This window comes from Choristoneura fumiferana, chromosome 6 (assembly GCF_025370935.1).
Source record: "Choristoneura fumiferana chromosome 6, NRCan_CFum_1, whole genome shotgun sequence".
Taxonomy (NCBI): Eukaryota; Metazoa; Arthropoda; class Insecta; order Lepidoptera; family Tortricidae; genus Choristoneura; species Choristoneura fumiferana.
Window position 1 is genome coordinate 220,403 of NC_133477.1, and position 14,046 is coordinate 234,448.

General features: G+C 42.0%; 2 protein-coding genes across 2 annotated transcripts in view; one reads left to right on the plus strand and one right to left on the minus strand.

The window, feature by feature from the left end:
* Positions 1–14,046, minus strand: part of LOC141428783 (uncharacterized) — a gene marked incomplete in the record, with an annotated part of 528,375 nt that overhangs the window by 99,780 nt on the left and 414,549 nt on the right.
* Positions 3,655–6,491, plus strand: LOC141428769 (ecdysone oxidase-like). Its single transcript, XM_074088775.1, has 3 exons — positions 3,655–3,884; positions 4,025–4,158; positions 4,277–6,491. The coding sequence occupies exons 1-3, from the start codon at positions 3,773–3,775 to the stop codon at positions 5,768–5,770; spliced, it is 1,740 nt and encodes a 579-aa protein (XP_073944876.1). The 5' UTR covers positions 3,655–3,772; the 3' UTR covers positions 5,771–6,491.

Here is a 14,046-nt window from a genome sequence, read left to right on the forward strand (position 1 = left end):
TGTTGTTGAAGAAGTATTTTCTAATGCATAATGATTAACAAGATAATTATATCTAATTGTCTATGATTGATCGATCGATCGAAAAAAACACTTGCATGTCGTGTTCTGGTCGACTAAACACTGGGCAAAACGGGCTCGTGAGACTGAGACAGACGGAAAACAAAGTAATCCTATAGTGCCCCGTTTTTGTTGACTGAGACACTGAATCCTAAAAATCGCTCCGGCGTCTTACGTCAAAGTCGTAAAATGTCCAGTGTCGAAATTGCGTCCACGTCGTAAGAGGTCCATGTCATGTCGTTTGGTGCCGGATATTTACCTCAACACCATAACTTATAAAATATTATTTAAATGAAATAATTATGATTTATATATACATGACGCATAGCTATTTTATTTATTGGTTGTATCTAATTTACATAACAATATTTAGCATGACGCACCTGCGTGCCCCCCTTTTCGGCTGTTTGACGTCCTACTTGACGAAGAAGCTAAAATTTTGTTCTAGAATTAGATTCCAGCGTCACCACAGACATTACCTATATGACAATGTTGATCACATGAAGCGAATGTCACTACGACAAGGTTCCGCTGCTACTTAGGAATCGAACTGGTTGACAGTACGTTGGAATTTAAAGAGATGGGCTGCGTAACAGGCTAAAGTAGTTTGACCTGCGGCCTCTCAAGCAGAGGATCGTAGGTTCAAATCCGGGCTCACACCTCTGAGTTTTTCGAAATTCATGTGCGAAATTACATTTAAAAGGAACCTTAAGCTATAGGATGAAGGAAAACATCGAGAGGAAACTGCACTTACCTGCGAAGCAATTCAATGGTGTGTGTGTGTGTGTGTGTGTGTGTGTGTGTGTGTGTCTATGTGTGTGCGTGTGTGTGAACTTCCCAGTCCGCACTAGGTGCATCGGAACTACATAGTCCAAGCCCCAGAATGGAGCCCTGTACCTAGCAGTGGGACGCGTTTGGGCTGGGATGATAATTTATAATTAAAAGAATCCCAAATTGTATTAGTTGTCTCCATAATCCACCATAAGCGGGTGTGTGACGTGCTTGGTTGACGGAAAGAACCATTTTGGTTCAATTTGGATTAAATATTGTTATTTAATTTAACCTTGTGTGTCACATTAGGTGAACAATGCGCCATCCGCTGCAGCTGAGTCCACAGCGCTGCCCGCTTCCAATCCTTTGTGGCGCTCCAACATTGACCTGTAAAAAGTAATGAAAGATTTATAGCTGAGAGACAAGCTCTGCTCGCTGTTTGCTTCGCTGTTACGAAACTAGATTATGTTTGGAAATAGGGTACTTAAAAAGAGGTCGCGTGCGGAATTACGGCGATATTTCTAATTTACGAGATTTTAGGGTTAATAAGCTGTTTTTTAGGGCGCACGTCTATTTCTTTAGTCTTAATATAAAAATAAAATGTTAGTCAGAAACCGCCCTTAGAGTCTACGGGTGTCCCAAGACCATGTCACATGGAGGGAAAGCATCTTAAATACTATAGAGATTTTACTGAAAAGAGACTTCAATTTGATTTTTAAAACAATTTTAACTGCATTCTAAGATTTTTGAACAATGTTTGAACCGGGAATCGACCTGCGAAATGGATTTTTTTACGTGACCCGTAATTTTACGACACCGATCAAAAGGCTCAATGGGAAAGATTATTTTTTTCCAAGTAACATAGCATCTTAAATAAAAGGAAGACCATGGATTTCTATACTTACAATTTCAGGAAAATGAATACTTAGCCTTTTCTTTCACCGTGCTGTGCTTTTAAATACTGATTTAAACACTATTATAAAGTACCTAATAAGTACCCACTTGAGAAATGAGTACATCATATTATTCCCCTATTAAAAGTAGTTACCTACATCATAAAATAATAACGTGATAAATAAATTGTACCTACTTATGTCTCAAGTGGGTACTTATTACTTTGAAATGTTAAAATCAGTATTTAGAAGCACAGCAGTCAAAGAAAAGGCTAATTTTTAATTTTCCTGAAATTTTAAATGGAAAATTGTATGCTCTTCCTTTTATTTAAGAATAGCTTTTGCCCGCGGCTTTGCCCGCAAGGAATTAGGTTATCGCGCGCTGTTTTTATGTAACATGTATGTATGTAAAGTAGCCTATGTCACTCTTTGGCCCATAAACTTTCTCTATGCCAAAAATGACGTCGATCCGTCGCTTAGTTTCGACGTGAAAGACGGACAAACATGCAAACATACAAACACACACACTTTCACGTTTATAATATTAGTATGGATGCTGTTACTTGTAAAATAAATAATCATTCCAATTGAGCATTTTGCTCGGTATCCTAAAATTACGGTGTCTAAAAAAAATTACCATTTACGGGTTCGAGTCCCGGTTCAGACAGGCGATTATTCAAAAATCTTTCAATCTGTTATTTTTTTTAAATAAAAATTAAGTCTCCTTTCAGTAAAAAATTGTCTATCTACAATATTTAAGACACTTTCCTTTCATGTGGCATGGTCTTCGGACACCCTGTATGATATTTCAAAATGGCGTCCGCGAAATAAAAGAAGGGGAATCTTTGTTTATTGAACAATATTATGTTCCTATCAAATGTAAGGTATTATTATATTATGTATATTGGATGTTACCATTTTCACCGGAGCATCAAAAAATATGAAAAAAAAAACAATTATATTATCCTGAGATATTTGGTATGGAGACATTTTGAGACTGAGAAATACTTACATATTTTTTATCCCGGAAAATTGTGTGTGCGATAAACAAATTCGTCACAAACAAGGTCTCGAGCAGAACCTATTCGGTATGAAAAGGTATAGTTTGAGATCCCGCAAAAGGACATAAAATAGGTTTGATTGATCCCGGAAAATGTACTAGTCCTGCTTGCGTGCGATAAACAGTTCTTTGCCAACAAAGACGCCGACAACAATAAGTTAAATAGACCTAGATAAAACAAAATTAACCATATAAAATCATAATTATTTGATAAAACGTTATATAACTTAAGTATATAAAAAACAAACACAGTGCCATACAAAACAAGGAAAAAGCATACAGTTGGTTAATAAGTATAATGTCAACACATTAAGCTTATTGCAAAGGAGGAGGTACGGAATCGCAGTGATGCATCGTATGCGCACCGTTTTTATCGCATGCCCTCCACACCGCTGCGCAAAATACACAGACTGTGCGGAATCACAGTGACGTGCCGTAAACGTCACGACTTTTGGTAGAGAGCATGAGACAAAGTCGTGACCAACAGCACCGTTTGCGTATTTTAAGCAGCGGTGTGGAGAGCATGCAATAAAAACGGTGCGCATACGGTGCGTCACTGCGATTCCGTACCCTCACCGTTTTTAAGCAGCTCCCGGCTGATTGATACAATGATTTATCCAGAACACATACTTTTAATATGCGCAATATGTGTGTAGATAGATAGGTATTAGCATAGATATTAGTGTATCTAATGTGTGGAATAGTTAACAACAATACTTGTAAATGTGCGTGCGCAGCCTGCGTGAACAGGCGTAATTAACGACGCAAACAAACGAAAGAATAACCTAATTTAGCAGCTGTTTAATTGGAGCCAAATTAAGCCCCGCCGTACAGTATTTAAGCAAACCCGCGATGGAGCGTAGCGCCACTCTTGTGGGGTACTCGGCCAACTACGCGCTACCAATTAACAGCCATCGCGTGAAACATCATCATACTTTTGTCATAACCTAAGGACCTTCTGTGTATTGAAAAGAAGTGAAAGAAGCCCAAAATGTGGCCGTCGTTTCTCCGCGCGGCGCAGGTGGCGCCCCTGAAGAAGTTCGTACAAGCCGTGCTGGCGGCGCTCGCGCTGACCAGCCTGCAGCCGCAGCCCCGCGTGCCCGGTGAGGACCCCACACATTCCTTGCCAAATACAAAACCTTTACTTCATAGAGTTTAAATCAGCACTACTAGTATTTATTTAAGTAGCGAAGCACTGGTTGCTACAAACAAACTACCATAATAAGAGACGTTTGGCCGGCAGATGGTGCCGTTTACGACTTCATCGTGGTGGGAGCCGGGACGGCGGGCGCCATCGTCGCCACCAGGCTGGCGGAGGACCCCTCGCAGCGCGTGCTGCTGGTGGAGGCCGGCGGGCCCGCGCCGGCGCAGTCCGAGGTAACAGCTAACAACTCTTGTATTATTTCACAGCTTAGTATATAGACGCATAGTTTCACGATCTCCGGATTCAAAATTACCGCCGCAAAAGCGTTAGTTTTATTTCGTTTCGTTGCAGATACCCGGCTTGTTCCCTCTGATAGCGGGATCCGAGTACGACTGGCAGTACGAGGCGTACACGGCGCTCAACGTGCTGCGCGCGCAAAAGGGCAAGGTGCAGCTGGAGCGCGGCAAGCTGCTGGGCGGCTGCAGCAGCGCCAACTACATGCTGCACGCGCTCGGCAGCCGCGCCGACTACGACCCCTGGGTCGCCGCCGCCGGGCCCCTCTGGCAGTGGGAGCGCGTCTGGCAGCATCTCAAAAAGTTCGAAGCCGTGCAGGACCAAAATATACTGAACTCCCACTACGGACACCTCCGAGGCACGGACGGCGAGGTCAAGGTCACGAGACAGGTTCATCGGGATTACACCCTTAAATACTTCCAGGCCATCTTCGAGATGGGACAAAAGATCTCGCACGACTACAATTCGTGCCCGCAGCCGTCCTTCTCCGAAGGCCAGTACACGATTTTCGAGGGCGAGCGCCAGAGCACCGCCGCGACGTACCTCGCGGCGCACCACCCCAACCTGGACGTGCTGACCCACACGAGGGTCTCCCGGGTGCTCTTCGACGAGAACAAAGTCGCTGTCGGCGTCGAAGCTTTGACCACCGATGGCTCCAAATCGACCTTCAGAGCTAGAAAAGAAGTCATACTGTCAGCGGGAGCGATAAACACTCCGCAGATCCTGATGCTATCGGGGATCGGGCCTAAGCGGCACCTCGAGCAGTTCGACATCGACGTGATCTCGGACCTGCCCGTGGGAGAGAACCTCCAAGACCACATCTTGGTCCCGCTTCTGCTCACGGACGACAACACTACGCGACCGGACCCGACCACAATCTTCGAGTTTCCGGCGCCCACGATAGTAGGATTCGCCGCCTTGAACGAGACGCAGTCGCAACCCGACTACGAGGTGATGAGCTACCCGTTGGTTCGCGGGTCGAAGGTGATGCTGCTGATGTGTAACGGGTTCGGCCTGCGTGACGAGATCTGCGACCGCTTCGACGCCGCCGCCGCCGGGAGCTCGACGCTGCTCGCCAGCATCGTGCTGCTGCACCCGGAGTCGCGCGGCCGCGTGCGCCTGCACAGCTCCGACCCGACGCACCCGCCCAGCATCTACATGGGCTACTATGACAACCCCGTGGATCTGAAGCGCCACACCGCGTACACCGAACACTTCTTGCGAATTTTGAACACTACGCATTTCAAACGAGTGGGCTCGGAGGTCGTGAACGTGGAGCTGGAAGAGTGCGCTCTCGAGGAGTTCGGGAGTCACGAGTACTGGTCGTGCTACGCGCGGCACATGGCGACGACGCTGTTCCACCCGGTGGGCACGGCGCCGCTGGGCGCGGTGCTGGGCCCGCGGCTGCGCGTGCGCGGCGCCGCCTGTCTGCGCGTGGTGGACGCGGCCGCCATGCCCACACTGCCCAGCGGCAACACCAACGCGCCCGTCGCGCTGCTGGCCGAGCACGCCGCTCTGCTCATCAAACAGGATTACGGCATCGAACACTAGATAGCGATACTCATGACGAGGAAGCACATAACTTTTAATAAGAGGAATAGATATGTCACTGGACATAAAAACGCTACCGGCATTGGGCTAACAAGCCATTTATTTATTTTCCTGTTCAGTGTTAAACGAATAATCAACTCAAAAAAAAACAGCAACTACGAGTAAGTATTAAAACCTATGAAGGCACAAATTACATGAACCTTGAAAAAAGTAGGTACACTTTTTCTTTGGGCATTCGTGTAAGACACTTGTCTCATTCACAGCAAGATAGACGCAACGTTACGAATACAACCGGATTGATAACCTCCTCCTTTTTTGAAGTTGGTAAAAAGAAATACATGCAATAACAGGTTCTGTTCCTCTTGTTATTAGCAGACGAGTATTTTCAAATATTTGGAATATGTTTTTTTTTTGTTTTCAATTCCCATGACACGGCCATTTTGGAAAAACTCCAAAAGCTAAATCGAAACAAAATCAATTGTTAACGAATTTTATGAGGATCGGTTCACAAAATGTCGTATTTCACAATGAAATTTTATTAGTAGGTTTCATGACCTGTAGAGGAGAATAGACTACTGGTCAGATGAAAGCATTTTTGAATAAAGTCAGCAGGGTTACTACGAAACTTGAAACTCGAAGTTCGTATCGTGCGATCCCTGTGACACTTATACTATTTAATACGAGAGCGAGAGGGACGGTACGATACGAACTTCAAATTTTACCGCCGTGCCAGGATTACTTACCTGCTGAGCCGGTCTAGCGGATCCATTATTGATTTAAGTTATATTTAGTTAAATTATTAATGTAGTGCTAAAATATTTTATATTAATTAAAAATGTTATTTTTACAAAAGTTTTTACTTTTTAAAAATCAAAAACCTGACAGCCTTAAAAAATACTAAAAAGAAAAAAACAAGTCTAGTGGGCTAGATAGAACTCTGTTAAGTAACTAACTTAAAGTTCAACAGTCGGGACCCATTCAAATCGTGACCAGCTCAAAAATTCTTATATAGTATCCAATGGGTCCCTACTGTTGAACCACAGAGTTTTAGCCCACTAGACTTGAAATTGAAATTGTTTATTATTCAAAATTTGTTTCACACATAAATTCGTTAAATTAAATAGCGCTGAGATTGCTTGTTTTCTTCTATTTAGTATTTTTTAAGGGAGTCGGGTTTTTGATTTTTTAAATTTATGTTCGGTACTAGTGCATGAAACTAGACTATAAATACCGGTACTAAAGCGATATGTATTCTAGTATTTTACATACTGGATTGATTCTCTGTATAGGACAAACAAGCGCACAAGTCACCCGACCGAATAGAAGTTTAGCTATGACGCCATTCGCATGAAATATCAGTAGGATAGGCAGATATTTCACAGCCGTTTCTGAGACACCACCACCAGCTAATTCCATCCCATCCCAGCCTATATACGTCCCACTGCTGGGCACAGGCCTCCTCTCAGAACAAGAGGGCTCGGGCCGTAGTTCCCACGCGGGCCCAGTGCAGATTGGGAACTTCACACGCACCATTGAATTGCTTCGCAGGTTTGTGCAAAGCTCGTGGTAAATTTCTAGTGTAATTCCGCACATGAATTTCGAAAAACTCAGAGGTGCGAGCCGGGGTTTGAACCCACGACCCTCTGCTAGAGGCAATAGAACCACTAGGCCACCATGGCTTGTCATTGGAATTACAATATTTATTTTCCCTTGAGCATAATCTGCGTAAACATAAAATCAGTAGCAGCGACCGAATGCTGGGATTACCGGGCTGCTCTTTGCTCTCAATCCTACCACACAACCAATGTCTACATTACACACTCGGAAATTCATCCCATTTTTCTTTGTTTCACATAAATAAGCCGGGTTGAGTAAGTAAATACGCCACGTCCTTGACAGTCCTTGTAGCGCGAAAATGAAAATCCATTATCTGGTTGACGCGCTAAAAGGTTGGAGTCTAGTTTCAGGCAGTTGTCTCACCGCCGGCGAGGAAACGATTGGCTATCGACTATTTTCTCGCTCAAGAAACGAACAAAAGATATAAGATCCTGTGTGAGTAAAAGAGACACATATATTAATAGTTGATCGCTGGCTGTTCACACTGTCGGCGAGAACTCGCTCTTACAATTTTTGTCGCAGCGACAAGAGCTATAAAACTCGCTGAGCTATAGATACTCGCTCAGCGATGTCAGCTTGGCGGCCGCCCCGCACGAGCGAGTCGAGTGGAGCGAGTAATGGCCCGTCGCACGCGAACAGTCGCTTACAGCCAGCGACAAAACTAACTCGCTTCTCGCTGCTCACCCACTACGTTCCTAGTTACTAGCTCTACTCGTCTTCTCGCTCATCGTCGGCGGTGGACAAGTGCCTTAAGGTAATACGCAGGATTTAGCAATTGAAAGATGGACGCGCATAAGTAATGTAGCCGTTAGTATAAAAGTGGGCCATTTGTCATACCTTCTAATACAGAACGTAAGTATTATATCTTAGCTTATTTAAGATATTTCTTCGTTAAATCAATAGGTTATTGTGCCAGTTATAGTTTTAGAAACTCTCCTAATTCCTGCCGTTGCCGTGGACGCGTGAAAATAGTTCGGCGTCTTCCTGTTACTATAAAGTAAAACTACGTGGGCGATACAATATGCAGGATGCTTTCGTCGTGATTCGGTCACATTCCCAACGCGAATTTCGCTCGACAGCTCAACATCAATCGACTGTGGAGTGGTACGGTGTGACAGCGGGCCGGTTACCGCGGCGCCCGTCGACACAGCTATCAGTGACCATAACGCTCAGCGATACGTACTAACTGTGGAACAGAAACAATACTGCCCTACACAGACGACTATTGAACGAAGAGTGACTTCTAATGAATCAAATTATTTATTTTACATTGACATTGAAAGATACAATTGGAATTTTATTTATAATAACGACATTGACATTCATGAAAAATTTAATAAATTAATTAGGATTATCATATATTACATTAATATTCATTTCCCTTTAAAAAAACTAAAAATTAAGAATAAACAACCTGCCCCATGGCTCACGGATGAGATTAATGAATACATGCGTAAATTTAATGATTTTAATGAGATCCTTCGGCAGTATCCTGATGAGGAGATTATTGCAGAATGCAGAGCCCACCTTGTGGAACTTATCAAGTCTGCGACATTAACTGCGCGCAAACAGTACAACCACCAACGTCTTGATGCGAGTAAAAATCCTTCCAAGGAAATATGGCGCATCATAAATGATGAAATATCCTTGAAGCAGAGGGGTGGGACCATATCTATTAAGGATGATACTGACACAAATGTGCCTGACGCTGACGTACCGGATAAGTTTAATGCCCATTTTTTAACAGCTGCCTCGAACTTTACATTACAGTGCAACTATGAGAAAAGCATTGGATATTTGCGGCGCTGCTTATGTGATTTGAACATTCCTGATTTGATCTTACCTGACGTGACACGGACTGACCTCGACCTTGTACTTAGGAAAATGCTGAAGACTCGGACCACTATGGACGTTTACGACATCTCAGTGAATACTCTTCTGTCGATTTGGCCAGTATTGGCTGACAGACTGGTTACACTGATAAACGACATTTTTCGAAGTGGTATCTATCCGGATGTACTAAAAAATACGAGGGTTTGCCCCGTGTACAAAGGGAAGGGGGACATACATAAAACAGACGCATACAGACCAATTACAATAGTACCAAATTTTTCCAAGATTATTGAGAGTATCATTTCATCACACATTATGAACCACTTAGAGACTAATGACTTACTGACTGACAGACAGTTCGCCTACAGGCGCAATATGTCGACAACTCACGCTGCACACCAGATCTTTGACTCGATCATCATGAGTCTAGACAGTAAGTTTAAGGTGGCCGGCATATTTTGTGACCTATCTAAGGCTTTTGACGTCATCAATAACGACCTTTTACTGACGAAACTCAAAATGTATGGTATCAGGCATAAAGTGTACGAATTGTTAGAGTCATTTTTGAAAAGTCGCAAGCAGACGGTTGAAGTAGTGATGTCGAACGGAGAAAAAATCAGGTCCAAGCCGGGTGACGTCACTATAGGTATTCCACAGGGATCCTCACTTGGAAATACACTTTTTTTAGCTTTTATAAATGACCTGCCTAGTGTTATCACTGACGGTCTCACTGTGCTCTTCGCTGATGATACTACTGTTGTAGTGAGCGCCACCACTTATGAGCAGCTAAACGACAAGATAAATAAAGTGTGTGGGCAGCTGCAGCAGTGGTTCTCAGCGAACGGGCTCATCATGAACCTCACCAAGTCGAACATCATGCTGTTCTCGGGTAGGGGTATCGTGTCACCGCCATCGATTGGTGGACCCATACCGCTATGCCAGCAGTGCAGGTTTCTGGGCTTCACACTAGATCCAAATTTGAATTGGAAGAATCACGTTGACTCCCTATGTGGCAGGTTAAGCAGTGCGGCCTATGCTTTGCGCAAATTAAAGCCCATTCTGGCAGATGATGCACTAAAGCAAGCATACTTTGCGTATTTCCACTCGTTGCTTTCGTATGGTACCATACTATGGGGAAACTCCACGGACTGTGAGCGCGTATTGGTTCTGCAGAAGCGGGCAGTGCGGGTCATTGCCGGTATCAACCAAAGGCAGTCGTGCAAAAAAATTTTCACAGAACTTGGTATCATGACCCTATCTTCGTTGTATTTGTTTCAAGTTATTATGTATACGCGCACAAACATATCTAACTTCAGTCGAATGGGCGTAGCTGGTAAGATCACTCGCAGCACGGGTCGCTTACGGGCAGTCCCTCATAGAATGGCATTAGCGGGAAAAAACCCGCGCGTTATAGGGCCCAAATACTATGAACACCTACCCTCACACCTAAAAAGCGAAAAGAACGATGAAACGTTTAGCCGTCGACTAAAAGACCTTTTGTTGGAAAAAGCGTTTTATTCCGTAAATGAATTTATGAATCTGACATTTTAATTTTATTGTTTAAATTGTTATTATTATTTCTTGTTTTTATTTTATTGTTTTTATTGACATTTAAATTGTTACTCAATTATTGCCTAATGTATTAATCTTAACGTATCCTTGACATTTATTCTTTATATACATTTCAATGTGTTTTCAGTCTGACGATCCCTTAAGGAGAATCAGTCTAATTTTAATTGTTTACATTCACATGACATGCTTAGAATTTTATTTTTTTATAATTATTACTAATCATATTACCTTTGACGATTTCAATACAAATTCTTATAACTGACATTTATGTAAATTATAATGTAATGATGTATTGAATGAATAAATAAACTAAACTAAACTAAACTAAACCAAATGCCGGGATTACCGGGCTGCTCTTTGCACTCAATCCTACCACACAACCAATGTCTACATTACACACACTGAAATTCATCCCATTCTTCTTTGTTTCACATAAATAAGCCGGGTTGAGTAAGTAAATACGCCACGTCCTTGACAGTCCTTGTAGCGCGAAAATGAAAATCCATTATCTGGTTGACGCGCTAAAAGGTTGGAGTCTAGTTTCAGGCAGTTGTCTCACCGCCGGCGAGGAAACGATTGGCTATCGACTATTTTCTCGCTCAAGAAACGAACAAAAGATATAAGATCCTGTGTGAGTAAAAGAGACACATATATTAATAGTTGATCGCTGGCTGTTCACACTGTCGGCGAGAACTCGCTCTTACAATTTTTGTCGCAGCGACAAGAGCTATAAAACTCGCTGAGCTATAGATACTCGCTCAGCGATGTCAGCTTGGCGGCCGCCCCGCACGAGCGAGTCGAGTGGAGCGAGTAATGGCCCGTCGCACTCGAACACTCGCTTACAGCCAGCGACAAAACTACACTCGCTTCTCGCTGCTCACCCACTCGTTCCTAGTTACTCGCTCTACTCGCTTCTCGCTCATCGTCGGCGGTGGGACAAGTGCCTTAAGGTAAGTAGGCAGGATTTAGCAATTGAAAGATGGACGGATAAGTACTGTAGCGTTAGTATAATATGGGCCCATTTGTCATCCTTCTAGTACAGAACGTAAGTATTTATCTTAGCTTATTTAAGAATATTTCTTCGTTAAATCAATAGGTTATTGTGCCAGTTATAGTTTTAGAAACTCTCCTAATTCCTGCCGTTGCCGTGGACGCGTGAAACTAGTTCGGCGTCTTCCTGTTACTACATAAGTAAGACTACGTGGGCGATACAATATGCAGGATGCTTTCTTGTGATTCGGTGACATTTATTTGTGATGACGGAGTCGGATGAGTGAAAAAAATACAAATAGGAAATATGGAGTAGGTAAAGATAAAGATATTAATATTTGTGGTCAGTGTAGTGTGGTGGTTGTGATAGATGGGTTTGTGTGATTTGTGTGTGTTCTTACAGTGTGGAGGTGGAGGAACTGCATGAACACGCATATTTTGCATAAGCTTAGCTATCGTAAGGTCGCGGGTGAGCAAGGAAATTATTTTAGTTCATTAATATTTATCATTATACCTACACAGAAACGTTAGGTATTTTATTGTACTTACATCTCTCTTTTTATTAGTTTCTGCAAAATGAACGCATTCGGCAAATGAAAGGAAACGGAGTGGCATGAGAGCCGACAGCACAGAATAAGTAATAGTGCTACCGTACCTACAGCTTTATAAAACGGTTCCCATTTTGTATGTAATTTTATGAATGTTATTTTTACCAGCTAAATCAAATTGAACCCGCTTCCTATGGTTGGATTGACTTGAAATTTGATACAATTACATATCTTATCTACACGTTGCACTTTGCTCCCTCTCGTCAGGGAGGAAATAGTTATTTGTGTCACAAGGGAGCAAAATGATGTATTTACGGCGAGGGCGGTACATTGAATCCAGAGTGAAGCGAAGGATTCTACAATAGAATCCTGAGCGTAGCGAGGGATTCTAAGTTAGAATCCTGAGCGCAACGAGGGATTCAAGCGTTAACGCCCAAGACGAAAATAATTTTGCTCCTAAGTGACACACACAACTTTTCACACCGACTATGAGGAAAATTGAAATAAAATGCTGTAAAAATAATGAAACAATTTTTAATTAACAACTATTGAAGAAAGTGAATCCTGACCTACTATGGACCCTTAGTAAATTAACACATTGAGATTCAACAACGCTCCAATGTGGGTCAGGATTCACTTTTGATGATAGTACCTACCTGGATCATTCCACGGCAAAGGTAACGCGAGTCACGCTGCCATTGCGTGTGTTTTTATTAAAGATATAAATTTGAATGTCATTGATGCCTTTGTATCTTTAATGAAAAAAAAAAACGTAATGAAATTGTAACTTGTGTTACTTTTACATGTGGAAACCCCCTACCTATAGAAAAACAATGATCACAGACTATGTATTTAAAAAGCCACTTGAGCCAAGTGAAATAAAAAAGTATTTTCGTACTGGGAAAACAGACACAACTTCTGCAATATAAACATAATTATTATTGTTCAGCATTTTATACCTGCTGAGCTGGCAACGTTGCATTTTTGATAGTTTTTCTTGACTATTCCATAAACATTTATGCTCTTCTCTACCACTCAAAGGTTGAATGGCAGAGATACCTTCAGGAATAAGTCCGCCTTTGTACTTAGCACTTTCTTTTTTGTATAACATTTTTGTATTTCCTTTTTGTACAATAAAGAGTATAAACAAACAAACAAACAAAATTAATGAAAATTAAAAATGTGGTCTGATAGAACACTTCTTAATATATTATAAGGTAATGTGTCTACTCCAATAATTATGCGTGATAAGACTTTTATATGCTTTAAAAACTTGTGTGTGGTTTCATAGTACGAAAATGCATTTTTTTTTCACTTTCTTGCAAATTTTTCAGAACTAATTGAATTATATTTCACCACTTTCACCTTACTTTCACATTAAAATTATGCAACGAAAACAAAACGATTGTTTGTTTTTTTTTTAAAGGCGGATATAGGCTGATTGATAGGGAAAGGTCACCACAGATAAAGTATCCTTGTGCTGCTTTTACATGTAAAAAAAGAATCGAATCCAATCGAATATTACAATGGTATCGGATATCAATATTCATTAAATCACAATAATAGCCAAAGATAGTTTTGATTTCAGTAAAATTGTGACATTTCTTAAATATGACGAAAATTTATCAACTTTCATATAACGTTGTTTAAGTCGAAACGAAATATGTTCGTTTTTTAATCGATTAGGTACGATAAAATTACAATCCATTATTTTAT